General features: G+C 40.7%; 5 protein-coding genes and 1 long non-coding RNA gene across 10 annotated transcripts; 3 read left to right on the top strand and 3 right to left on the bottom strand.

Moving 5' to 3' along the window:
• Positions 1-13: 13 nt before the first annotated feature.
• Positions 14-1,844, top strand: LOC145975764 (uncharacterized). Of its 2 annotated transcripts, XM_083106456.1 has the most exons (4): positions 14-275; positions 524-706; positions 1,016-1,117; positions 1,553-1,639. In XM_083106456.1, the coding sequence occupies exons 1-3, from the start codon at positions 114-116 to the stop codon at positions 1,088-1,090; spliced, it is 420 nt and encodes a 139-aa protein (XP_082962582.1). In that variant the 5' UTR covers positions 14-113; the 3' UTR covers positions 1,091-1,117; positions 1,553-1,639. The 2 variants fall into 2 exon arrangements, with proteins under 2 accessions (XP_082962582.1, XP_082962581.1); XM_083106455.1 differs by lacking the exon at positions 1,016-1,117 and having other exon boundaries at positions 1,553-1,844.
• Su(fu) (suppressor of fused) lies at positions 1,760-7,134 on the bottom strand. 2 transcript variants are annotated; one of them, XM_083106449.1, is made up of 8 exons: positions 6,650-7,134; positions 5,409-5,867; positions 4,720-4,812; positions 3,517-3,823; positions 3,117-3,352; positions 2,800-3,027; positions 2,521-2,728; positions 1,763-2,389 (listed from the first exon to the last, which is right to left on the bottom strand). In XM_083106449.1, the coding sequence occupies exons 2-8, from the start codon at positions 5,588-5,590 to the stop codon at positions 2,324-2,326; spliced, it is 1,320 nt and encodes a 439-aa protein (XP_082962575.1). In that variant the 5' UTR covers positions 5,591-5,867; positions 6,650-7,134; the 3' UTR covers positions 1,763-2,323. The 2 variants fall into 2 exon arrangements, with proteins under 2 accessions (XP_082962576.1, XP_082962575.1); XM_083106450.1 differs by lacking the exons at positions 4,720-4,812; positions 5,409-5,867; positions 6,650-7,134 and adding an exon at positions 3,952-4,387 and having other exon boundaries at positions 1,760-2,389.
• Positions 6,761-9,541, top strand: Trp1 (translocation protein 1). Its single transcript, XM_083106451.1, has 5 exons — positions 6,761-7,126; positions 7,378-7,818; positions 7,901-8,248; positions 8,359-8,459; positions 8,539-9,541. The coding sequence occupies exons 1-5, from the start codon at positions 7,091-7,093 to the stop codon at positions 8,711-8,713; spliced, it is 1,101 nt and encodes a 366-aa protein (XP_082962577.1). The 5' UTR covers positions 6,761-7,090; the 3' UTR covers positions 8,714-9,541.
• LOC145975762 (tetratricopeptide repeat protein 36-like) lies at positions 8,644-11,570 on the bottom strand. Of its 2 annotated transcripts, none has more exons than XM_083106453.1 (3): positions 11,308-11,570; positions 10,723-10,866; positions 8,644-10,133 (listed from the first exon to the last, which is right to left on the bottom strand). In XM_083106453.1, the coding sequence occupies exons 2-3, from the start codon at positions 10,811-10,813 to the stop codon at positions 9,589-9,591; spliced, it is 636 nt and encodes a 211-aa protein (XP_082962579.1). In that variant the 5' UTR covers positions 10,814-10,866; positions 11,308-11,570; the 3' UTR covers positions 8,644-9,588. The 2 variants fall into 2 exon arrangements, with proteins under 2 accessions (XP_082962579.1, XP_082962580.1); XM_083106454.1 differs by having other exon boundaries at positions 8,644-9,839; positions 9,936-10,133; positions 10,723-11,554.
• A 6,874-nt stretch (positions 11,571-18,444) lies between these two features.
• Positions 18,445-27,996, top strand: LOC145975494 (uncharacterized). 2 transcript variants are annotated; one of them, XM_083106000.1, is made up of 7 exons: positions 18,445-18,799; positions 19,902-20,425; positions 21,860-22,093; positions 23,271-23,539; positions 23,773-24,173; positions 24,797-24,874; positions 27,532-27,996. In XM_083106000.1, exons 2-7 carry the CDS (start codon positions 20,063-20,065, stop codon positions 27,672-27,674), a joined length of 1,488 nt encoding a protein of 495 aa, XP_082962126.1. In that variant the 5' UTR covers positions 18,445-18,799; positions 19,902-20,062; the 3' UTR covers positions 27,675-27,996. The 2 variants fall into 2 exon arrangements, with proteins under 2 accessions (XP_082962126.1, XP_082962127.1); XM_083106001.1 differs by having other exon boundaries at positions 18,447-18,799; positions 23,370-23,539.
• On the bottom strand, positions 21,397-24,879 carry LOC145975495 (uncharacterized). The gene is made up of 3 exons (XR_014439996.1): positions 23,259-24,879; positions 22,525-22,828; positions 21,397-22,137 (listed from the first exon to the last, which is right to left on the bottom strand). It is a non-coding gene; the product is annotated as an uncharacterized LOC145975495 (long non-coding RNA).

Below are 27,996 nucleotides of genomic sequence, written 5' to 3' on the forward strand. Positions count from 1 at the left end.
CGTTTGTCGAAATTAATCGATTCTTTTCTTCAATTTTGGATAATCGACATGCTTTACATTCGGTTCGCAAAATTTTTACGACAAGGTGTAAATTTTAACTATAAGGATCGACCATGAAAAATTGGATAACCAGTGCCTCCGATCAATTTGTGAGTTCCTTCTGGCGAGTCTTCTGTTGGCTCTGGGAAACCGTCGAACAAATCCTGATCATCGTACTTGACTGCTTGGCGAGGCTAATTGAGCTAATACTCGTGATAATAAATATAACATTTCAGGTGACGGATTTTGCTTACATTTAAAGTGTACAATAATATTTTAATAAATAAATAAATAAGATCCTCGGAGGGGAGGATAGTCTTCGAATTATCTAGTTAAAATTAAAATTAACTAAAGAAACTTGTAATCAAAATTAAAAACGCATTTTTCCACTCACTTCGAATATGATTATGAAATGAATGAGATATAAACTTTTCGAAAAAAATTTCGCAAAGAACAACTGTTGGCAAGAAATCAGATTTTTCAGGTAATCTGCTTTCTGAGGGATTTATGCATCGACGCGATGCAGACATTTGCCAATGTTTTCCGTGGGATCGTTAACATCATTAGCAGCATCAGTCGCAACGATGTCGAGGACTTTGCCTCTGCCTGCATCATCGTCGTCTTATGTATCGGAGCCGTCAAGATGTTTACGGATCTTCTAAAGCGGGTATACAGCACATGTATCGCGCGATAACTATTACTGTCAATAATATAGATAGAAGTCGCCGATAACCGTCGCTCACGAATTAGTAAACAATTGTGCTTATCGGCCTTGAATTTTATAAAAGTGTAAAAAAAACTATCATTCGAGATAATCATTCTCGAAAATAGGTATTTTATTCAACAATTGGAATCAATATATATATAACAATCCTATGTATTTTCTAAATGCAAACAGAATCTTCAGGTATCCGGTTTTGACAGATCATTCCATTATTTTTGTACGACATTTGGCAAATATAATACTACTTTTTAGAATCGTCAGGTACGACGAAGCACAGGATCTTTAAGCCATTCGTGCGCGTATCTCGCGAGGAATATTGTCACGTGACGTGGAAGATTGCGGTACAAAAACCAGGTAAACTATTTCGTAAAATATTCCTTCTTGATATTTATGTGAATTAAAACATTCTGAAATCCACATAATCGCATGTCTGCGTCTTTATCTGGTTTTTGATCCGACGAGAGTCATGTTTGATTAAAATTTTTAATTGTTTAATGTCGCAAACGTTTTCAACGTTCTTGTTGATTAGTTAAACTATATATAAATGCAAAACTCACCTAATGGTGAAAATAATTCGTCGTGAAGATCACCAGAATATAGATAGAATAATTGTGTCGCTATGGCCATTCTATCGTATGTAAAATAACACTTGTGCACTCGGTTACTTCAAACATCAAGAGATTTAAACCGCGATGATTTCATATATTGAGATGATGACTCTTCGTACTTAACGTCTCGTGACTCGAACGTTGACATATAAGACTGATTTCAATGTCATCGACATTTCAGAATCCCCACACGAAGTTGTTCAACGTGTTTGGACAAAGCGTGACGCAGATTAGCAATAACAATAACCCGCCGATAAGGAGTCACGGGCAGGATGGATGGCCTCCTGAAAGAAAGACAGGTAGAAGGATAAGGCAACGAAATAACAGACGATCGATCAGTAAAAGAAGATAATTAAGATTTTTCTCAAGTATGTTTTGAGGTATTTTTACGAAGTATTTACATAAACATTTATTGTCCGTAACAACGTGTAAGACATGTGTATCAAATATAACTTTGCTGTCAAATATAGCACATAATTTATATTTTATTATATATACATTATTATAAATATGTGCGTGCAAAAAAATTTTACAACACTTATTACATGTTGTTTCTGTAGTGAAATAATGTAATATTATCAAATTTAAACAACTTGACAAGTGTTGTAAAAATTTTTTTACATGTATGTAAGCATCAACTTGTAAAAGAGAGATGTTGACACTTATGTAGAAAAATACAAAAATTCTATACTATAAAAATTATATCTTGCACGCGCGCAAATCTCTGCTTTTACACATTGATGAACAATAATCGATTTTCTTAAACATATAAAAAAGGCATATAAATTACAAGATCTTATGCTAGCTAGTCATGGAAAATATCGCCGTTATAAATAGAAGATTCGATCTGCAACAAGATTGCGTTCGACAATACTTTTATTGCGTTGTCTTTAACTTAAATATGTATGAAACGATATGAAAGGTGATGTATAAATCGCACTGACGCACAGCTTTAATCGTTGATGATGGTGATAACTAAATTATGTTCCGGCCAAGAAAACGTCTTTGGCAATTGAATCTGTAATAAGATATATATCGATAAATATTGGCATCAAATTAGAGTCAGGAGCTATTTTGGGATCAAGGTACGCCTATTTTCCGGATCAGGATACGCCACATGTCATCATATGCAATTTTGCTTGTTATTACCTTATCAGGTGTGTTTAAAATTTGAAATTCTTCGGCCATCCTTTCGGATAGCTCTTCTGAGAGAAGCACTTGCAGCCATGGACCTTGAACAACGTACGGTCTGTCCTTGGACACGAAGGTACCTGTGACTGATGGCGCGACTATCGTGATAGCCGTGTGAGAAAGTATGGATTTGAACGTAAAGTGCCTCCCGTGCATCACACGGCCTCTGTAACGAAAATTATTGCATTATTCATCGAACGTTGCCGTCGAGGCGAACTCTATTCTGTCATGACTAACTTTATCGCTAACGGCAGTAACGAGCCGGCTTCGAGGTTGAACGTTAGGTGTAATCCGGACAGAACTCTAATACAATTCTCGTTGGAGACGTTGGCGTCTTGCTGCTCGCATGGCGAAAGCCTTTCCGTTTTTACGATCGGTTTCACGTCCTCCTCCTCGTCGTCATCGGAATCGTTTCTTCTCTCTCTATATCTCTCTGCGCTTTTGTCGTTTGTTATTTGTACCCACCTGCATAAATACACAACTTTTAATTCCAATAAATTAAAATCGAAATTCTCAAACTGTTTCCCAATCCTATCAGTCGTTGTTAAACTCACCAACATTTAGCGGACACACCGCTCGTGTTTGATCCGTCTCTCTCGATGCCGCACTGTATCTTCTCCGCTATGGAAGGATCATCCTCCATAGCGGAATGTAATCTTCTCATATTCGTGAGTAACCATGGACCGCAATCCCGGGCGCTTTTTAACAAATTGACGACACCTGGGCCGTTCCAATGTTGAGCCGCCTGCAATTCCTCAGAAGTGACGCCGACTATTTGAACAAATGAAACCTATAACAATAAGAGAATCTTATCTTTAATTTCTAAAACATTATTCAATCCATGCAACTTAACGATAATCGAATTTTGCTTCTCGGATATGCAATGTTTCTATTCTAGAGAAACTGAAAATCGCCCTACTTATGAGTATGCTAATTCAGGCTTTTTGTACGTACGTCACCGTGGGGTGTCGAAATCGTTGGTAGTTGTGAGTCCTGTCCCATCAAGATCTGAGTGATACGACCGTTTCCGCCGTCCAACGGAGCGTGCCAAGAAACGTGGTCACCCGGCATCAGCGTGTTCCCGGAATTGAAAACATATTTGGCCAATTGCTGCATCACATTCGCCGGCCATGTGGGCGGCGTCATCTCGCCCCTTTCGCGGACGAGCCGGAAAGTTAACTCGAATCCAAATCCGCTGGGACGACCTGGACCACGTTTGGGATGTAACCGACCATCGCCGTGTAGATCGGACAATCCTAAGCTGTATTTAAATACAAAAAAGAACATGAGATGCGAGAACGATAAAAAAGTAAATAGCCTATGTTCAAAGAGAGAGAAGTCGTGTAAAATATAATCTCTGAATTTCATTCAAAGAGAGAAAAAAATTACGTTAAGTTAGATAGCGATGATTTCAGAAGTAATACGGGTGGCACGAGGGAGAAAAAGCAAGGGCGACTCTCAGCTGTATCCCGCAAAAAGTACGTAGACATTCGGTCAATGGCGATGTATAATTAGACGGCGCAGACGAAAAAGGGAAAGTCCGGCGCTTCTATTTCCGACTCCCCGTGCTTTAAACGACTTTGTTCCTCCTGCGTCCTACAAGCTCTGTCCCTCATCCCTCTTTCTCTCTCTCGCTTCCTCTTTCAGAGAGAGGGAGAGAGAGAGAGAGAAACGCGGAGCAGTATTGGGACAGCTGTTTGAAACTGAAGAAGCAAGGGTCGTCCCGGTGCAGAGAGAGAAAAAAAAGAGTCGGCACTCTTTGGCGGAAGGTCATTCGTCATTCGGTACACAGATTCCAATAAAATGTCCGAGAGAAATATATCGCTTGCGTAGTTCATATATCAGATCTGCCACAGAGAGAGAGAGAGAGAGAGAGAGAGAGAGAGAGAGAGAGAGAGAGAGAGAGAGAGAGTTTGCATTCCAATTAAATTTAAACGAATACACGCGGATCTTAAACTTTATTTAATAAACATTTTAAATAATATATTTGATCTTGCAAAAATATAAAGGAACCTGATCTCTTAAGTTGACTCAACGGTTCAACTTTGAATAACATTAGAGCAATAAATAGCTTCAACTTTTCGAGTTTAAGACTAATTTCATGGTTTTTTTGGGATTATGTAAATGTTATAATTTGACAGACGTGATGATCCTTACCTGACATAGTGCCAATGAGGAGGTACTCCGAGCTCGGAACATCCTGGATTTGCGTACATGCTAATGTAGTCGAGAGCATCAGGCCCGCCTAGCCTAAAGGGAAAAATACATAGAAAATTCGAATCAGCTGACACAGGATATCCGGTAAAAGAGGGGGCTAAATATAGTCCATCTAATCGACGTTTCTCGCGAGGGAGGAATGGAAAAAACGAGTTTCTACGAGTACTTTGTCAAGAGGCGTATCTCATACTATTGTCTATATCGATTTCAACATTAAAACTTGATAAAAATTGATTAAATAAAATTCGCGGCAAATATGAATATATCATCGAGCAATCAGAAAAATAACGTTGATGTGCATACATAATAACAAAGCTAAAAATAACATGTATGGGAATTAAATAAAACAAGATAAAAATAAATTAATTAAAAATAATTTTGAAAAATAATATTTATAAGTGAAGATTGTGAGAGAGATTAAATTTAATTAAGTAATCACTGAGAAAAATTTCGACAAGGCATGACATGTACATACAAAGTCATCGATCGTTTACGACTACCTGGCAGGGACACCAGTTCACCAGTCGCTACAAGTGTCGGGGCGCTTTACAAAAAGATGACAATTTTTTTTTTAACGGCCAGGAGGGAGGGGCGTAATTTTTCGCGTGGCGTCCTCGTTGCTTGCTTACCAATATTTGACGATTGCCGTGACCGTTAAGGGATTAATCTGCTCCGGATAGATCTGTCTGCAGAGGCTGTACAGAGCGTCCAGACCCGGAGCTCGCGGCGGCGGCAGCGGGGCCTGGACCGGCTGACCCGGTGGAAAACTCCTCGTAAACTCCTCGCACTCGCGCATGTTCGTGTTGTACATAAACCCGGCGAGATACACGCGCCTACTACGCGCTTTGTTTACTCGGAATGGACACGCACGAGATGTTCACCGACATCAGCCACACTGACAAGACAAAAGCGCGACCGCCTCTGACGAGGATTACATAAGCGTAAGATGGGAGAGCGAGCATAGGAGGCACGAAGCGCCTCTACAGCTGCTAAAAATCACCAAGTTACTAGTCCATCGAGCCCCGCGATTGACTCCGCCATGTTTAGCCACAATGGAACGGAATTCAATTTGGATGCTAAATATGGAGCTGATGGTGAAAAAATTAGAGCACAAGTTAATGTTTGATCAAATTAATATAGGAATAAATATGTCAACATTGCTCTTTTTCTTGTCTTAAATTTTAATGAATATTAATAACTTGTATTTAGATTGATGAAAATAATATTAATATACAGGGTGTCCCGAAACTAACGCTTGATATTTTAAAGGCAGATTCTCTGGCCAATTTAAAAACGATTTTTCCTCAGCGAAAATGTCGCGGCACTAATAGTTTTCGAGTTATAAACGATTGAAAATAAAGGGTTTTTCGCAAACTAAGGCTTATGAGAATAAAATATTAATAAAGTCACATTCTTTAGTTAATTTTAGGTAGAGTTTACTTTAATAGAATTTTAATTTAAGGCTTAGAAAGATACATGATGACAAAAATTGGGAATATGCAAAAAATAATGATCTCCCTCGACATTTTCGCTGAGAAAAAATCGTTTTTAAATTGGCCAGAGAATCTGCCTTTAAAATATCAAGCGTTAGTTTCGGGACACCCTGTATGTACCATATATGTAATAATAAAAATTATAAATAATATAAGATTAATTAATTAAAAATTTTTTAAGAATATAATTGATAAATTAGGAATTTTGATAGAGCACATATATATACAAAAAAAAATTGTTCACGATAGGATACCACTTGCTGCAAATGTAGAGTATGGATATCAAATAGTAAATAATAAAGTATAATAGGAAAAAGGATGAAGTAATAAAGCGGGTGAATAAAAGTGAGTAACAGCGAAAATAATGATTCACGTACTCAAACAGCTGTCAGCAATATCAGCGCCAATTATCCTCAAGGTCCCATTGCAATAATGACGTTTGATGTCACATACGTACACTCGAGGAGGAGCTTTCGAGATGCGCCACCAGTTCTCGACGCGCCACTACCATCTCATCTCATCTTCTCATCCCATTCCAGAGTCCGCGATCCGCGAGTAAACGTTAGGTTGCGTCTGAAAAAGATCTCGCAAACATCTCGAGCGAGGGAAGGAGAAGAGGTGGAGCGAGGCAGACGTCAGCGACGTTTCGTGAGGATCGTTTCCGCGAACGGTGCTCGCTCGGAGCGGCTCGGAGTCGGAGAGACGCGCGACGCGCAGTTCGCATATGCCTGTTCGAGGCCAGTTCGCAGCAGCTTCGGCGGCCGGCAGCGTGAGTAGCGGATCTGTGCGCGCAAGCGTGACGCAAAATTCACGGCGGCATGGCGGAGCGCAGGAAAAACAGGAAGCGAAAAGATGTAAGGATCACATATGGGCCGGGTGATCGCGGACGTCATTTCTCGCTCGGTTGACATACGCGGACACGTAGCGCGATCTCTTTAAACGTGTCAGCGCCGACGAACGATTCGTCGATTTCGATGACGTAGAGATGAGCGCGTGCGAATGCCTGATGAAAAGATTCTGGAAAATCGCGAATTAATTCGACGTGTACCTCCTCCCGTCCCAGTTTCTGGGTCGACAATCTAACGGATGTTATTGTTTGCGACAGGAAGTGGCCAGTTTGGACACAAAGGTTGCCCAAGACAAGCCATCCAAGGAGGAGTATGCGGTGGCAAAGTGGATACGCAGCAACGTACCGTCGAAGAAGACCAAGTTCGATAGGGCTCACAATGTCGAGTACTTTACTGGGTCGCGCGCGATCGATGCTTTATTGGAAAATTCACCCTGGAGCACAGTGTTTGAAAATCGCGAGCAGGTCTCCCAGTTCTTGGACCTGATGTTGAGGCACAAGTTCTTTCATAGAGCCAAGAAAGTAGTGATTTCGGAGGAGGAACTCAATAAAATGAGGGGTATTAAAAAGAAGACTAAAGATGACAAGAAACCTGCGGAAAAGGAAGATCCAAAGGAGAACAAAGATGCGGTTGCAGCAAAGGATGAGAAAAGCGAAGAGAAAGCCGAGGAACGAAAAGAACATAAGAAAAAGCCCAAAGTACGAAAGTTTACTCGTATAGCTTAAGTATAATCTTTTCCTCTTTTCTTTTCAATCAAGAACAATAAATGTTTGCTTGCAGGTAAGATTAGAAATGCATATGGATCAGTACTTTGTGGATTGTAACGATGCATATGTGTGGATATACGAGCCAATTCCTGTGTATTATTGGTTTTTCGGCACATTGGTAGTCTTAGGTGCGATAGGGGTCTGTCTCTTCCCATTGTGGCCGTTAACTATCCGTCATGGCGTATATTACCTTAGTGTCGCCGCCGCGGGATTCCTCGTATTCATATTAGCATTGGCTATTATCAGAATGATTGTATTTTGTCTTCTGTGGGTTCCCACATTAGGTCGATGTCATCTGTGGCTACTACCTAACTTGACGGCCGATGTTGGCTTCTTTGCATCCTTCTGGCCATTGTATCAGGTTAATAGTTTATTGTCGTAATATAATCATATAAATATATTATAATGTATAAATAATATAATTATATATTGTCATAATATATATAAATTTATAACACGAAAATATTTCAGTACGAATATTATGGTCCGTCTGATAACGATAAGAAAAGTAGTAAAAAGAAAAGAAAGAAGGAAAAGGATTCTGACTCTGAGGATGCGCCATTACTTCATTCGTAAGTCTCGCGAGTCATAATTGGACATATATATGAAATGTGTATCTCTAACATATATTATTAATTTATATCTTTTCAGAGAAGAGATATCTAATGCGACGGAACCGCCTAAGGAAGATGAGCGAATCGAGGAGTTACCTTCGCCCAGTGAAGAAAAGAAAGTTTCGTCTGATTCCGCCGAGGGAGAGGATGGCAGCGAGGAAGGCTCGGAGAGTGAGAAATCTAATACAGGTCGAGATTTCGTTATGGTTTAAGACGGATAGGCCGGGCAATAGATAGTTTCATGTTTTCTGGAACAAAAAGCTAGTATAATTTTGCATTAATCATCGTCGAAATCGAAATGCTTGCTATGCGTTAATCCGACCATCAGACTCCAATTTAACGCACGGATTTGAAAAACCGATCATAGCAGATTCTCCAGACTTTGTTGCATTTACATACGATCAAGATCGAATGAGCAAAAACCGCTTGTGATTTTTGCTGAGAAATGAATTTCCAATAACTGGTGTGATTGTAAAATACTATACTTTAGAAAACGTGTGATAAGACATTTTATTCTATATGTGTAATACGAAAGAATTATTATTAGGCGTAATTGCGTTATCGAGCGTATATCTCTCTCAGTTTCCGTTGAATAAATTATGAGTATTGTTCCAAGTCTTCAATCTCTCAACGCGATCCATGTCTACCGACAGTTAACATAGTTAATTTCGCACCTAGTTAACTAATTTCTCTCCCTTTTGATGTAAATCATTTCGAATCCAGGGAGAATGATGATTTATTAGCTGGAAGAGAAGGAATCTTTACGGGTACACAGAACTTGATGTTTTCTTCGTCGATTTAGCGCGAGTTCCTTTTTAGCAGAAATGAAACCCAAATTTTACAAAGAAATATATTCCCAGTTTGATACAGATGGATGGATTTATATTTTTATGCGAAATTTCTAATATCATTGTTATTATTCTAATATTGTTATTATTATGATTATACTTTGCGATTACATCATTATATCAGGATCTATACATATAGATCTACCAGTCGTGAGTTTATCTATATCGAAATAAAGATAAAATAAAGCGTTATCTATTAAACGATCATTGTTTCGAGAAATGCGATCCCATGGATTAAATTAAGTGCGGTTGGCCTTGGAAGTGATCTCGCGCAGCATCGCGTTGCACATGGCCGCATAAGGATTCAAAGCGACCAACTGCGATTTGGCGAAGCTCGAACCAGCCTTGGCCGCGCGTACAAAGTCTTTTTTGGCCTCATCGTCCTGCTCCAGCCACCGATAAAGAGCGCCACGTTGACAAAGCGCCTGGATGCCCGCTCTTCCTTTGCCTTGGCTCAAGTCTACTGCCAGATGCAGGTCCTTCAAAGCTTCTAACAACGGAATGCGATAATTGAATTTAGTCTTTCTTGCATGCATATACGTATGAAACTTTATTTTACGTCGTAATATATCTTTGAAATATGTACCTTTGTCTCGATTCGCCAAACGTAACGCTTGTGCTCTGTCGTTTAGAATTGACGGTGATGCGGGTGCTTGCTTCAAAGCTTCGTCAAAGAGACGAAACGACTCGTCGAAATTTTTCGCTTCCGCGCAGATTATCGCCTTCTTCACGATTTCCGACACGTGCGGTTCTAGATGATTCTCCTCGAGAATATCCGTCGTATCTTCTCGGCGAGAATATTGAGAACAAAAATATTTTTATATTAATATACTTTTTGCTGCGTAGTTCATAAAAAGTTGAGCGACAACCTCGACACGCGTAGCGCATAAAACCTTGACAGCTGTATAATAATAAGAAAATTTACTTGTTATTGCATCGCGCGGTTTTTTTTACATATTCATGACGATCTGAATGTCTCGCGTGAGAACTTGAGACACACCTCTGCGCCAGACAAAGTCTGTGCGGTTACCCACGGACTTTAAACACTTACAAATTTTTCGAACAATCCGACGAGCTTGCGGTTTCGAATCGAAACTAACTAGTGCGACAAACCATGATTTTGCACCGTCATTAAGAACAGTAATTTCAATTTTGAAAATCACGCAGCGAAGTGACAAAATTATAAAGCGTTATTATATATCTGAAATTTTAAGAGATTTTTAGATATATTTTTTTATATTTAATTGATTGCGAATGTGAATTGCCGACATTAAATTTATTATTATATTCAAAACTTTATGAAATTTTTATTATACTGAATATTGTAATGTAGATGTTATAATTGTTGTTTATGTGTATGTATCGTCACGTACCAACTTCTTTTGAAAAATCAGACAGACCAAGTTGAAGCGGATCGAAGATTGTGCTCAAGACAGCTTTGTCGCCTTCGCTTAGATTCTCCATGATGTCGACTGAATTCTTCCACCGTTTTCACCGGGATCGATGTTAACTTGTTTCTATTTATCATGAATTAATTAAGTGTTGCGTCATGAACTAATAGACTGATATCTGAGAATGCCAGCCAGCTGACGTGTTATTCAGATCGGCAGCAAGAATTGTATTTTATATACGAATACAGCACGAAATTGTAGATTTCCCAGCGGCTGCTATTCTTGGCTATATTTGATCGATCGCGCAAATCTTGTGTAGCGTAAAGATTAATTAATACGTTATTAAATATCGAACATCGATCGATCTTTACCTACATCAGGATGTCATTCATGTTTAATAACCGCATCGCTAAAGAAACAAAACTACCAGCCAACTCTTAATTATAAATTAATGTTTGGCTCAACTTACGCAAAGAATATCAATAATGAAGCAAGCAGAAACAAAAGGAAACTCGTAGGGTCATTAATTTTGGGAATTCCTCGTAAAATATGCGAGTAACCAGATACCTGAAACGATGTAGTTGAACGCAAATCGTCGTAAATCCCGTAAACTGTCGTAACAGTAAATGCGCGTTATGTTTAATGTCCAGCGGATTATTTCTTTCGCAATTCGACGAGAACCCGTCGCAGGAAGGAACAAAGCCGGTTTTTCGACGAAAATCGCTATGAGGACTCGGATGGTCCACATGCGTAAACCCGTTTCGTCATTATTATTCGTCGTTATTACAGATGTAAACGCGCGATTTTTCGCGATTCCCCGCGACACTCCCCGCGAGTGCCACAACTTTATATAGCGCCACAACTTTATATAGTGCCACGACTTTATATAGTGCCGTTACCGTTATCGGGGACTGTTAAACGGCCTCAGCGTGCTTTCCCACGAGCAGAGGGAACCGAGGAAGCGCCGCGACGAGGGATCTTCTCCGTGAAAGCGGTATCTGAAACAGCGGCTTCTGATTCGGCGAAGACGATCGCCTTCCTCCTCGATATCCGACGATAAATCGCGATTCAGGATCTGGATTGTGCAATTACCAGTGCATTTTTTTTTCTTTTTACGCATGATTTTTTGAATCTTTGAAAATAATTTTATTTTGATTTTGCAAGCTTTACGTAATGCATACAAGCGGTCTTTGAAATCCTTTACGATATTTTATGACATATATTCCCTATATTTTAGATTAAATTTTTCTTCTTATTTTTTAGATAATTTTTTTAGATAAATTTTTTAGATTTTTTTTTCTTTTTACGCATGATTTCTTGAATCTTTGAAAATAATTTTATTTTGATTTTGCAAGCTTTACGTAATGCATACAAGCGGTCTTTGAAATCCTTTACGATATTTTTTTATGACATATATTCCCTATATTTTAGATTAAATTTTTCTTCTTATTTTTTAGATAAAATCTTGAGAGTACACTTTACGACTCGATTTAAAATTATCGAAATCAATTTTTTGAATTTTTGCAAATCTTTACTCGAAAGCTATACTCCAAAGGATCAAATATAATGTACGATAAAATTCGATATACCTTTCCTATTTTTATGAAAAAATATAATAATAAGGAATAATAAAAGTTTGAAAATAAATTCCGTATAAATTAAAGACACCCGACGCGGGCATAAGAAAATGACAACATTATAGCGGACGGAGGATCTCCTCGGACGGAGCGCGAGGCCGAGACGCATCGCGATAACCCCGCGGAAGGCGGGTCGCAAAAATGCAACGCGGTTCAAGCGTATTACAATACTGGCGTGTCGTAATGGAATAAATATTTCATTTCGCGGGCTGTACACGAGGTATACGTGTACGAGCGCGGGGCCCCGTCCCGCGTTTTTCCTGCGGGCGCGCGGGCGCGGTGGCGATGCTCGCGTCTCGCGCTCGAGACGGGGCCGAAGGGGCCCCATCACGACGGCGAACTTAACGGCCCATAATTCATTGCCGACGTATAATAAATATCGTTAGTCCGTCGTGAGCGCAGGTAGACGCGCGGGGAGCGGGCGGGGGGCCCCTTGCGATTTTACATTCGCGCGCGCGCGCGGGTATTTCTCTCTCGCGTATCTCTGACATCCCGTTTCGATAAAACCGATGGTACCGCGTCAATTTTGTTGTCCCACCGATTGTACGAGTCAATATCGACATCGAATGGAGACGCGCAAAAGTAAAGGGTTAATCGGCTTCTCGGTCGGAGTTTGTTTGGATAAATTAAGGATCTTTGAAGAAGCACCCAAGGACGGTAATAATGCAAATTGGAACAACGTGGCGGTTAATTACGGCGCGCTTTTTTTTTTTTTTTTTGTTGGCAAATGGCGGCGTCGAATTTATGGAGCAGATCGCGCTATACGCAATATTTATGCGCGATATTTATGATCGTAAGAAGAAGCCCCGGCCCTTTCGTGCGCGCGCGGTACACGCCTTCCTCTCGTCGACTTCCCCGATACGACTCCGGCGGCGAGCTTTCGGCCTTGGCCGGTCTAAGAAAAGTTTCTTGAATAATGCGCGCCGTTCTCCGTGTATCGACGGATGTGAAACACACGGCGGTATATGCTTTGCTTTATTTCTGGCGAAAATCACGCTCGGGGATTAAATAGCGGCCGCGCGTCGGCCACGGTACAAATTGCGGTCGAGATTAATACGGTAAAATTATTGCGATCGTTATTCTCCTCCCAAGACTTTTACACGTCGCTTTCTTTTTCTATAGCGCGATTGTTTTCTCCCCGACGCGTCTACTTGACAATTCAGTACCGATTAACAGTCATTCAGCCTCTAAAAAGTGACGATAATTGGGCAAATATTCTTCCAACTTTTATCGAGTGTCATTTCATTTCAGTTTAATATTATTCGACGAAGAAGAGAAAAATTCTCCAAGGGCGGACGATCGGTTCGGAATTTTACGAGATCATTACGCGGCGCAGCTGCATCCTATGCAAGGTAGATGCATCCCGCTGCTGCGATCTCGTACATCCTCGGGGGGACCGATGGAATTTCAAATGAGGATGCGGTTGTGCGCGCACGAAATCGTCAACGAGGATTTTCGTCAGGACTCGAGAAGAAATCGCCGGACCCGTAGACTTTGCGAGGGCATTAAAATCGTCGAAGGGAAGAGACGAGGAGGCGAAAAGGCGACGAGAGAGTCCACCAAAAATAAGACCGCTAAAAATCGGATCTTCTCTCGCACGACCAACCGTCGCGGTCGGTTTGCGGTTCGCCCAACAGGACGAAAAAAAGGACTTTCCCTTTCGCCTCCCCTTCGTCCGTCCCTCTATCGTTCTTTCCCGATCCCGCGGAGGAAAGCATCTCCTGCAGCGTGCGCAGACAGTCGGATTTATATTCAAATGAATCCGCGATGGAAGCCTCGATTTATCGACGCTCCATCGAACTCCGTGGCTTGTGCAGATGGAAAGGGGGAAGGAAAATCAAAGGGTTAAGTTACGAGAGAGGAAGGATGCGCCCAAGGGGCAGTTCCTTTCTTCGCTCGTTCTCCAACATCGTTGCTGCTCGCGGGCTATGATCTCTCCAGCTGCAAGATTATATAACGAGGCCGTCTTCCTCGGAATTTTAAATTTCTTTTATACGATTACGTTTTCTAATTATACACGCTATAAACTAGCGGCACTTGGTCAGCCGTTAATATATTCACATATTTAATTCGTGAGCAGCAGGCGTTGCCGCAATAACGGGAGTAGCGTTAAATTTTCGAGCAACGGTGATAACGCGATCAAAATTTGCGAGCGAAGTTTTTCAAGAGCGTAATTATCGACACGACCGTGTCCTCCCCTCGCATGCCTTTATTTAGCTTTAGTCGAAACCGGTTACAAGCAGCTTCGCTTCTCTCTGTCTCCCTTTTTCTCTGGTTATTTTGGAAGAGAGAGAGGAACGCCAGGGATTCGGCGCGGCGCAATTTTAGGGTTCCTCTAAAACGCAGGAAGGAATTTCGCACGACCGAATGAAGCAGAGAACGCCCGACGATTTCTTCCAGTCGGAAATTTCTCGCCGACGTGACATCGCACCTGGCCATAAAAATTTCGTCTGCGTTTAAAATTATTTAGAGGTGTTCATTTTCAATGCACGCTGTTTCTGATAAATTTCCAAATAAAAAATATCTCTCCCTATGTCAAATATATATAATTTATGCACAAATAATATTTTAATAAATTTTATGCATAAATAATATTTTAATAAATTTTATGCACAAATAATATTTTAATAAATTTTATGTACAAATAATATTTTCATAAATTTTTTTAATTATAATAAGCAATAATTAGAAAGCCAATTAAATATTTCTTATTGATATGCATTATTTATATCAAATATTGCACAAGATAATGTTGAGTTTCTGATTGAGAATCTAATCTCTTCCGCGAAATATGTACTTCGAGTACTTTTAGGGACAAAGATTTCGCGGTGCCTTCGGAATTAACTATCGAAATCCGGTCAGGGTCGATCGGATAATCCGCTACCTGCCCACAGGCGAGTATAATTGCTATTTCTTGCGCTCTACTTTTCGTTTTTATCTCTCGTCCAGAATGAAAGCGCACCGCGACACCACACGCTAGATCGCGTGGGCAGCTTGCGTCATTAAGGGTAGTAACTTATAGGAATGACTTTGGCGGAGAAAGTGGCCGGGTGTGGCCAGACGTCACCACTCCGAGCGACACTGAAAGGAGTATCATTATTCCGATATTCTTTACGAAGACTCTGTATCTCTCCTCAATTAGCTTCGAATCTTCCATTTTTTTTATAACGGAATACAAGAGATACTTAAATTTTATTATATAATATTCTTAATTTTAAAATAAAATAATTTTCTTGCAAATGCATGCGCGTTGGTTTATCGCGGTATAATCGATCCTCTTCGTAATCGCGATCGAAAACTCGTCGTTCACCTCCTCGCAATTCTCTCCCGTCTGCGACACGTGCGAGTAGCGCACGCTAAGATCGCACGTGGGTGCACGCGTCGCACGTCACGCGGCACGTTCGGTAGCCGCGTCGCCGATCGAACGAGCCCCGGCCCAGGGTTCGACGAACTCTTTGTCTCGAAAACCGGACACAAACCGTACGTACGTCGCCGTCGGCCACGCCGCAATAGCGCCTAACATACCTCTCGCGTTCCTTGCCTCTTCGGCGCGACAATGTCGCCGACGCGATGAATCTCCCTTTCGCAAAAAAAAAAAAAAAAAAATCGCGAATTGTCCCTTTGCTCGTTTTTTCCCTCTGGATTAAATTAAATGAATTTTATTTGTATAAGTGGAACCAATTATGAAACTGAAACTAAATTAGTATTAAGATGTTAAAATTAATTTAACATTTATTTATATTTAATTAAACATAAGTACAAATTAATTAATTATTTAAATATTTATATTTAATTGAATTTAATTTAACATCCAATTTTAATTTAATTAAATATTTTTCTTATACCACACAAATATAATTTAAATAAATAAATCTTATTTCAAGGAAGAAGAATCTGAATTAAATATAAATACAAATTAATTAATTATTTAAATATTTATATTAAATTTAAATTAATTAAATATTTTTCTTACTGCACACAAATATAATTTAAATAAAATCCAAAATCTCATTCAAAAAAGAGTCCGAATGCGAATTATTCGAATTATAAGGACGTGTATCGATTGTAAAAATAAACATGCGCATGTAAGTAGTAAGATTTATTGACGGTACGCATCCGCTGTTTTTCGCTCGCGTTTTATCCTTTATCGTACATTGTACTCGAAGGCAATTGGGAGTGTCGTGTGAGTTGCGGTCGTCGGACCTCGCTTTTTAAACCGCGGAGTCCCCTTTTTCACGAGCCGATTTACGGCGAGACACGCGAGCGGGAATACGCGGCGAATTTTTACGCGCGTTTCTTTTATGGTCGCGCTCGTGCACGCGAAAAAGCGCATCTCGCAACAATGTTACAGATAGCCGACAGGAAACATAAATATCGAACCTTCAAATCTCGAAGTCCCGAATACGCTTCCCTCCTTTTACGGCGACAGGTCCAGCTTCTTTGGGGCGAAGAGCGACGATTGCAATTTCGCGTACTTTTTTACGCGACGCGTGTATCGGCAGCATTCAATCTGCTATTCGAAGAATTAAATTCAGCTTGACGAGATTGATCTGATCGACGAGCTACGAAATTTAACGATCTTGTTTGTAAACGCGAATAATAAATTTATCTTTAAAATTATTTTTAAATCCGTTAAATTGTATCGTCGGCGTTTTTTAAAAGAGAAGCAGATCTTATCGAGAAATTTCAATAAGTTAAGAATCCAATCTATCAGAGGACCAATAAAATCTTTTTTTTTTACATTTTGTGAAAGTCTGAAATTGGATTCAGTATCTCACAAATATCCTGCAGAATAAAACTAGACGGAAGACTTTTTTATTTCAGAGCAACATGTCACACCATGCATTTTTCAACACACGCCTAATGGCTTGTAATGAACAAAAAAAGGTAAATATCTGTGTGAATATAAATATAAAATTAAAAGATACTGATGTACTGATTAAACATTATTAAAAACATGTAAAATGCTAAAAAGTTAATTTAAAAATTAATTGGAGGAAATATAAAAATATTCCTGTAAAAGTTAATTTAAAAATTAACTGAAGGAAATATAAAAATATTCCTATAAACTGGAGGAATAATAAAATATTCCTCGAAAAAAATCAACTTTTAGACCGCTAGACTGAGCCTTTAATTGGTAAAATTCCAATTAAGATTTCGGATAAGTCGATTCGCGTTTCTACTCGAGAACGACGAATGGAATTTACTCGGAAACGTTCTCGGATGTGCCTCTGTCATCCTCCAAGATTGCAGACGGTTCGTTAAACGTTTCCTCCCTCATTCTCGTCTCTACACCTTCTCGCCTTTCGCTCGACCGCGGCGGACCTCGGGCCATTGTTAAAACTTTTTCGAGGTTATTACACGTAAGATATGTAAATGCGTCGCCGGGGTCGGTCCTCGACGTCGAAGGATCAGCTTCGCCGGGCCCTTCTCTCTCATTCTTTCGAAGAGCCCTTCTACTTCGCTTCGCTCAGCAGGGGCGGATCGGCGAAATAATTCGCGAGCCTGAACAACTACATATCACTCCTGCCTATATCAGCCTATTCTCTCAACTTATCTGGAAATTAAATAAATTGAAATTAAATAAATTGAAATTTCTTAAAAATATCCTTAATCTAATAAATTATTAGTATCGAAGATTCTTTGAACGATCGATAATTTCTTTCTGTTCATTCAATAATAAATAATTGTGATCATTCTCTCTATATAAATGGTAAAACAACCCAGCAAACACCAAGTAACATTTATATAACTGTTAGTTGTAATTTCCCACTCAACAATATAACTGTTACATATTATGTAACTGTTACATAACATGTAACAGTTATATCGTTGAGTGGAAAATTATAACTAACAGTTATATAACTGTTATCTGGTGTTTGTTGGGAATATTCTTCTCCTATACGCAAATCGATAGCCGATTTAATCGACGAATAGAGATCATACGTCGTCCGAGAAATAATTTCTCTTCAGTATCCGTTCCTGCTCCTCTCCATCGCCACCGCCGCCGCCTCTGCATCGTCATCACCATCTCCCCGACTTCTCTGTAACGGATAGGCCTCACCTCCGGAACGGAACTGACTCCAGTCCGCTTTCGGTTTGGCCATCGCGAATACCAGCGCGTCGAGCTCAGTAAGAGCGCAGCGTTCACGACGTGCGCTTCGCTCGAAAACGCCCGATCACGCGGTCATCGTCCTCGAACTCGTCGACTAAAGTTTCCAAAGAGACAGAAGAACTCATTTATCCGCGTCGCGCATGTAGCCCCCGTAATCCTGAACCTTGAAGAAAAAAAAACATCGTAAAAGGACAAACGAGGAGCCTGATAACTGGATAACGAATCCGGGATAGACCGGGTCGGAAGGAATGAGTCCAAATAATTCGGTGGATCCACCAGAGAAAAGCTCGATGCTGAAGAAGAACTTGTAAGAATTCTCTCTATTAAGGACCTCTTTTTTATTAATATCCTTCAAAATAGGCAGTGTAATTAGTGCTAATCGTGACTAACTTTACTATTGTCTTTAACGAAGCTGAGAAAGATTTCATCGATCAAAACTTGCGACCGACCCTCCGCTTCTGTTTTGACGTAAAGTTGAAGAGCGCGCGCGATATCTGATCATCTTTGCGCTTCTTCGTCGTGTTTTATTCCGTCCGTGCTTCACTCTACTTACGGCTGACCCTGTTCGTAATAATTAATGGCGTTAGACCAGGCGAACTCCCCCGCGCCTCTCCCCTCGAATCGGTCATACCCGACCCCGGAGATAAGTATAGATAGTCCGCATCCGCGACTAATGCGTACACGCCGCGTACGCGTTATTAAACAATTTCCGAGCGCAATTGAGCAAGCTCGTAATTAACGATGTTGCAATTAACGGCGTTAGCGCATATAGATCGCTCGTACCTGCCTACCTTCTAGCGGGCGTAAGTCACGAGAAGGCTTAATTGATCATTAACACGACGATCCATCGATCTTTCTCCTCCCCTTCTCGCTCCCTTCGGTCGTGACCTGGTCGGGATATTACGTATACGGTTTTCGCGGGCGACTGAAAGACCCGGAACACCTCTAATAAATTGCATGAAGGCGAAGAGCGCGGTTATCTCGAGTCTCGTCAGGTTGAGGAAATTTTTTTTCGATAGCCCCGATGTGCGTTGAGCTGATATGATTGAAAATATTCGAAAGGCCTAAGCATATGCACACATAAGCGGACCACACGAGCGAACTTGACACGCGAGAGCAGAGGAAAGAGATCGTAAACCATTAATGCGATCCAGCATTCCTCCTAATGAGAATTTCCCTCCCCCGATAAAGCTGGAGATGCTTTTCCTAAATGTTGAACAACGGATTCGATTTTATACAGTTGTATATCGGTACTTGTTCTCTTCATTCCCTTCGATCTTTAATAAAAAAATTTTATTTGCTTGCGGAGACGGATGCTCCATAAGACACGGTTCACGTGGGGAATAAAATAGACGGTTCCAAAGGGTTGATCAGCCTCGGATGTCGTTTAATTACGAGCATGATTTCAGACGCAACCGGTAAACTCTAGTTCGTGGATGCGTGACTGCAAGGATGCGCGCACGCAGGAGACGGTGCATGATATCCCGGTGACGACGATCAAAATTACACGACGTACACGCGCGCGAGCGGACACGCACGAATCCACGCGAGGGACCAGAGACAACCGCCGATGAGGCTGGGCCCGATCATCCTGTCGTGGGCCACAATCACGGCCAGCTGGCCAGGCCCGACGACGGCGCGAACCTCACGTTCCCGGGACTACGAGCTCTCGACGGAGTTCTTCCTGGTGCCGTCCGAGATCGGGCAACATGGCCTGGCGAGCGTCGCGAGCGTCATCAGCGTGCCTGCGCCCAATCGGACCATCACCGTCTTCAGATCACCCTCGCCGGGAGTCAAGAAGGGCCAGGAGGTGGAGGTACGACCGACCCCGAAGTCCCTGCTGAAGCAACGACCCTGGGCACTGCCGCTCGCCGCGTTGAGCGCCGCGGCGATGCTCCTCATGGCCAGTTTCGAGGTCTTTGTGTTGTTCAAGGTGGGTCCTTTTTCCTCCACCATGTAAGGACGTTGATGCTTCTGTTTTTCGAAATGTATTTCTAACGGACCGTGAATTGGCGGGATTTTTATTCATTGGAACGATATAATTTTCCATGTGTTAGGTATCCTTATAATTACCTCCTCGTAAATGATGATTCGCGATATCGAGCTTGATCTTAATCATTTCGTAGATTATCTCGAATTTATCTACCTAATCTTTCATTTCAATCTAATATTATTCATTTGAATTTTCCACCTTTGTTTTTTCATAAATTTTTATTATTCTCCTTCTTATTTGGGTACTTGATTGGGTACTAGATATAAGGGAATGTATTGATTTTCGTATAATTGTCTTTTTTATTCTCTTATTTTTTCATTTATTACATCCTGACATCATTTTATCTTGCAATCTATTTTATTTCCATTTTATTTAATTGATATTATAAATGCCTATTATGTAACTTTCGTGCGATTGTTACTTTTACTATTTATTCTCTAAATTCATAATTAATTTCAGAAAAAGTTCTATTTTGGAGAATAATAAATACAGTTCACTATCTTACAATTAGTTTCACTCTTTTACGTCGAACGTACGAAAATATGAATTTGAGAAAATTTTATACTGAAGAGAGAACAGCTGTTCCTGTTTCCCTGTGAGTGAAATGGAAACGGTGGCTGTGCTTTTATCGCTTGAACGGTTGCGGCCGCGATCGCGGGATTAATAGAGCTCGTCGATCTCGCGCCGACCCACTATCGGTCGTTTTCGTTTGTTAAGCTCCAGTAAACAACGTCAATATGGAATTTCGCCGGGGTCTAAACTTTAGTTAGCATCCGCGTTCGACTGGTTCTTCCGGTTGCGCCCTCTGATACATTCTATTGAACGATTTTCGGGACAGGTCGCGGTAGAGAGGCCCTACTAAATGACTATCAAATCGATTAATGTAAGAATTATGAAATTTTCCGGTTCAAAAATATATGTATTTAAAAAAAAATAATTAAATCGATAATTAAAATTTAATTGATAATCAAGACACAGGGACTTTTGCGAAACGTTTTAAAGAAAAATATACTTGCATCTCGTATATACAAGCTATAGAAATTTATTAAAGCTTATTTCCTTTTTTATGTAAAAAAATGTAGAATCTTTTAAATATTTTATCAATTTAGTAAATGAAGAATAAATTGCATTATTTAAATTGGAAAAATTGACACAAGTTTGCTTCAGAATTTAATTACTATCCGAGCTGTCCACAACGTTTCGCATATCTTCGAAGAGAAAAGCGCGATATGAAGATCACTATTAAAAGTATTCTCGCGTTTCCGACTTACTTAATCATAAAACACCAAATCGCCCGAGCGTTTCAAAATATGTTTACATTATTAAAATACATTTTGTATTTTGAATATTGATGGCATTTACCTCATGTTCCAGGCCAGAACAACGGCACCCAACAGACGACATTTATTTCTGGGCCAGACGCTACTTCTGGGCCTCTTTCTCTTGGCGGGCCTTTCGGCTGCAGCTTCCCTCAGCCAAAATCCGCTGTCCTGCGCCGCATTCCGGTTGGTGGGTCTGCCTGCCGCCCTCGTGTTCGCCGCTCTGCTGGTGAAATGCGTCTTCCTGCTCTCGTTGAACAGCGGTGTCTATCTGCCGGCGCCTTATCAGGTAAGCGCCCTCGATACGAATGATCTATCACATCACAATAGGTTCTAGAATCATAAATCAATTTAGATCAATTTGGTAAATTTTGATCAATTTGGTAAATTTTATTTTATTTACTAGTTATTTTTATTTTACAAATTTCGAGACTATCATAGTCTTTTAGACGTAAATATATATAATAGAAAATATTCTGGCATATCCTGCGAGCTTATTTTACGTCCGTTTAATATTTAGATAATCGCTTTAATAGAATATTGAAAACTTATCAGCGGAAAACACACGCCCATGTAATATAAAAAGAAATCCCCATATTAATTAAAAAAGTAACGAGATAATTTCAGGATGCTTAGTGAAGATGAACATCGATAAGATCTTAGATGATTAATCAAAAGTAGGCATCAAAATAAACATGAAAAAAAGTGACGTGATTTCACCTGTCTCTTTTAACACCGACAATTCCGTCGATCTTTCCATCTCCGGATGTTCATCTCGCATGGTCATTTGTATATCGCGAGCGGGCCTCAAACGTTCTTTCCTCCTCTTCCGTTTTACTCTTCTTACCCAGCGTTGCGTCATCGCGCCGTACGACGATTAATTACACGTGAGCGAAAAACCGCGAACGTAATTATCGCGGCGTTTGTGTTGGCGCACATGCTGAATGACAGGCGTGGCACTGCTCGCCCTGCGGAGGCCTCCTTCCGGAGGAACATTCATTTTTCACGTTCGACGTGCTCCAGCCTATCGCGACACGACGATGAGTCATTTGCGATCGGAGAAGAATCTTTTTTTTTTTTTAGCACGTTAAAAACGCGCAAAGTAGAAACGACCCGTCCACTAACAAGCGAGATGTAATTATACTCGTGTAATTAAAAACACTATTATCATTTACATGTTTAGTTAGACGAAAGTGGTTGACACACGCGAGTGACATTAATAGGAATTTAATTAGCGAGAATTCAGAAATTTTCAGTCGAAGATGTAATTACACGTTATACTTCCATCTTTTCATGTTTTTAAGAGGATAAAGTATACAACATAGGAAAATAAAAAGCTTAGTTTCACGTGTTTTGTGCCCCTTTATCCACGTTACTTGGTTAAAAACCGTTCTATTCCACACGTATGCGTTAAAAGAACGCACGCCGGCCGGATGTCACCGTCGGACGTTCACCTTTAATTAAAGCGCCGATCGACGCGGGGTGGACGGCCGCGTGAATCTCGTAGAAAGGAAGTAATCGTATACACGAAGAAGCTTTTTCTTGTCCCGGTTCTGCTGCTGCAGGCGCTGGTGCTGGCGTTTGCAGTGTTGGTGCAGGTGGCCATTGTCGGGCAATGGTTTTACGGCGAACCACCTGCGGTGATCCAGGTGCAGCAACAGCAGCAAGCGGGCCAAAGCTCGCCAGCGTCCACCTCCTGCAAGACTCCACTCGGACAGATAGTGGCTTCCCTCGGGTAAACCTTTGCGAATGAACCTTTCTCGATACGAATGCGCGAATTAAATCGATTACATTCATTCCATAAAGTTTCTCTTAATTAATTACATCATACTCTGATCCTCTTTCTCTAATCAATACATTTTTATCCATTTTTTTTCCAAATTACCTTCATAACTATAAATGATCTTTATACGTTCACATTTTAATTAAACGAGATTCGTCCTTTCCACAGTTGTTGCTAAATTCCAGGTATCCCGGAGCACTCCTGGTGGCAGTAGCTTGCCTGGCTGTCCGGGCACGCGGTATCCGGGACAATAATCGAGAGGCGGCTTTCATCGGTCTGGCGGTCGGCCTCTCGCTACCGATTTGGGTCTCCAGTGGGATCGGTTCGCTCGCTGCCGGCAGCGAGGACGACCGAGAGGCCTGGCTGGCTTACGGCCTCCTGGCCACGTCGCTCTTCGTCTTCCTCACGATGTTCCTACCGAAGGGACGCCAACTGGCCGCTCTGGGTCGCGAGGGTCCTGCCGCTGTCATTCGCGATCGTGACGATGCCCTCAGCTCGCTTCCCGGCAGCGGCTACTCGCCCTCCTTCTTTCACTTCAAGCCCGCGGAGGCGTCTTTGAAGAGGAAGCTGCATTATCATAGTGCTGGTAAAAGAAAAGGAAAATTGTTTGTAAAAAATAGGTCGAAGAAGAGGCGCTATAACAGATACCTTAACGATGTTTCTCTCTCTTTTTTACCGAACCTAAGTTTCTCTTACTGTGCACGCACCGTGCGATTATATTTCTCGAAACTATCAGCGATTGTCGTTCCGATTCGTTTGCTCGATACGGCGAGAAAGATCTTCGAATATCGCTAAACGTGCGAATAAGGTAATCGCGCCGAATAATGGAAATGCGGTCAAGATCGACGAAATTGGCAGTGCGTGAACGGGAATAAAGGAATAAATGAGAAAGTGAATAAACAGGATGCATGTTTTGCGTTTAAAACTGGAGCAACAATTCTCGCTATCGAGGTGATACTTGATTACAATAATTACACCTATAATCGCGCATGTTACTTGACGATGAGTTGCAAACGGTAACAGTTAACTCTGGTTAGAAGAATCATCTTAAATCGTAATCGCATACAAACTGGTAAACTGAAATCGATCACGATGGACCGGTTGCAATCGGTTAAAACAACGTGCTCTAAAATGAACGGTTACAGTAGCGTAATTCGCGTAATCGCGCTCCTCCCGAGATTACCATAACGTGGAAACTTCTAATTACAGATCGAGTCGCACTGGTCTCGTCCGGGATACCCGGATGCAGCGCCTGCAGGCACGGAGGAAGTCCTATATACTCGGACGGTAAGCCGTCATTATTTATTTTCAGAAATCAGCTGAGGCCGATTATTATTACGTGCCGTATGCAAAACTGCCCTGTGTGTCGTCGTATGACGACCCCGCTGTCCGTAGGTACTTGCATTTTTCTTTTTTTGCGACGGTTACGTCGTCGATGTCCTTCGTATCACGCAAGGAACAGGCTCCGACAAAAGCGTATCAATTTATTCCGATCGAAACGTCATATATATATGACCTTAATTTAAGTTGATATAATTACAGTTGTTATATAATATACATATATATATATATATATATATATATATATATATATATACACAGATTTTTCCCCAAAGTCAAATTTTTGGAAAGAAATTTTGCCAATATGTTCTCTTAGAAACAAGAAAAAAATGCTACATTATTTCAAAAGTGCTTCATTAGAAAATTATAATATAAATATTACACTCTTGATACGAAATATATAACGATATAGAAAAGAATAAGTAAAATCGTATTTATATCTAGTCTGTTTAGTCTATTAGCTCGATTTTTACCTGTGACGAATTGTGAAAGCGAAAGTGTATCTTACAAGAGCCAATTTTCGGAGCAAGAATTCATCGAGAAGATTAACTTGGGATTTATTGAGTTAAAGTCAGATGGACATAAAATTCGTACAGTCTTAAATTCAATTTCTCAAATTTGTATTGGCATTTAAAGTCAAAAAAGACGAAGAATGATTTTTAAAATGAAGCAAATTTAATCCTCTTTTCATATAATAATAAAACGTTCTATGTTTATATAATATAACATTTCTTTTATCATTCATAGAATATATTGGCAAAGTTTGATCCTTTGGGATATTTTATTTTTCGATTCTTTTGCTAGTTTCGATTGTATCACACGATATCGAGGGATCTGATACCGAAATTTTGCTAGATATATACAGATCATCCCGTATTAAAGTTTTAGCATTTTTCTAGCTAAAAAAATATGATTAAATATAAATATTTCGCACTCGCTCGAGGACAGAACGTCTCGTGCGAAGCACGCGCATCGTTTGTAAAATCTCGACGCTTCCTGTCCTATCCGTGGATTTCTTGGCCCGAAACTTTTCCTCCGTCACGCTGACGCCCTCGGCGACCTTCACCTCGAGGTGCGAACGAAAGAGAGGAAACAGAAAGAGACGAAGAGGGAGAAAGTCCGAGGCGGAGGTCAACATAGTTACACGCACGATGTTGGAAAAGAAAGAGGAAAGGGAGAACACAAATCCCGTTAAAGAGAAAGAGAGATTGGAGCCTCGTGCTCTCGTGAAACGAGATTCAATTCGGTGACAAAGATGGGCCTTCTTCTTCTCATGCTCGAGAATCTCGATTCGAGATACATTTTCTTTTAGAGAGAACTATTGTAAGCGGGAGTTTCACACTTTCTAGAGACGCATAATGGAAAAACGCGCGCGTACATAAACAAGATTTCTAGAGCCTATTCAACTCTATTCGAAGGGAACGTGTCATTGTAACCAGGTCGTGGCGTTACGTTCGTTCGTTACTCAACGCGTTAAATAAGATCGAAAAATATATAAAAATAAAAGGGAGATGTTAGACTCGTGGAAAGATATTTATCGCTCTACTTAATGGAACGCGCGTGAATTCAGTCGATACGAGAGATCCTTTCTGGAACGTACACGATGGCTCGTAAATCATAACCGAATGACTTTCACCCACGCGATTTTACGCATTTTACGTTAAAGACACGCGCGTACGCGAAATTCGCCAAAGGATCTCCTCGAGAAATCACCGCAAACTTTCGCCTAGGAACTCGTTAACGCGTGTTCCGATTCCCCCTGAGTGCGAAACATTTCTCGGGTATATCTCGCTCGACATACATATATTTCACCCGCTCTGATGACAAGTTTCTTTACGGTAAAGCTCATTATTACATGCAAGGCGTGAAATACGCAAGGTATTACGATGCAAAGGTCGCTAGCCTCCTCGGGTTCGAGAACAGCTCGCTTGTTACGCGAGGCACGACATCCCGCTGACAAGTGGTTTCCTTTACATTGTCATCAGCTCGTAGCGCATGCAACGGACGCTACAAGTGAACGTATATAAGAAAGTGATAATATTGATCAAGGATTATTAAGAGAAAAGAAAAGTAAATTAAAAAATAATTGAAAAAGAGAGGCGTGAATTTGCACTCGCGACTCGTTTCTCCGAGGGAAGATCTCGATTATTATGTCGAAAGAAATCATCACGTGCGTCTCGAAAGCCGAATTTAATTACCGATCTACTCTAGTCGAGGCGCGAATGAGCTCGCGTAATCATCTTGTAACGACAGCTGCGAGAGCCGAGAGACCTACTTTACGCCGATTTAAATTACAGTCGCGTTTAGAGTGAGCGGCATAACCGGGCTTCGTCCTGGTTTTGCACGACGCGATTTCGACGGACGGGATATCTTGTCCGTCTATCGATATTATAATTTATTATCGAGAATGGAAAATAGTCACGCGCACGTTCTAAATAAAGTTACGAGCGGATACGCGCTCCTCTGATCCGATACTGGTTAATAATTCATTTCCGGGGGACGTGAATCAGAACGATGGGCGGTTTGTTCCAGATGTCTGATCAATTTCAATTTCTTTTTTATAAAATAATTATTTCACACACGAATATCTATGCTACTTGCAGATGTACATGGACCGATGGAGACGTTCGTTTTGCCACCCGGTATGTACTTGAGGCCGGAGGATGCCGGAAATCTCTACACGACCTTGTCGGCCAATCCCAATGTGTTCTTTCAGAGGGCGGCTCATCCCGGAATGATGTACTGATAAGACGACTCTTATTGTCGATGATGATAATGAGTCTCGCTTTTTGTAGATTGCGATGCGATGAACAATTGTTTTCTCATTGCTCTGTAAATAATTCATTACAATATATATCATTATTCAACTTGAGTGGCTCAAGAGAGAAAGAGAAGAAGCGATAAATACTTATTATGAAAGTTTTTATAACACAAATGACTATCGCGAGAATGAACATATGCGATTCATCGTGAGTAATTAATGAATCTAACTTTGTGAATCATTCACCATCTCAAAGAGCTGAAAGTTATTTTTAGATTAATGTAATAAACGTATAATACATTTTTTA

Source organism: Camponotus vicinus, unplaced genomic scaffold, assembly GCF_025532165.1.
Source record: "Camponotus vicinus isolate PSW18456_S1 unplaced genomic scaffold, iyCamVici1.0 SCAF_8, whole genome shotgun sequence".
Classification (NCBI taxonomy): domain Eukaryota; kingdom Metazoa; phylum Arthropoda; class Insecta; order Hymenoptera; family Formicidae; genus Camponotus; species Camponotus vicinus.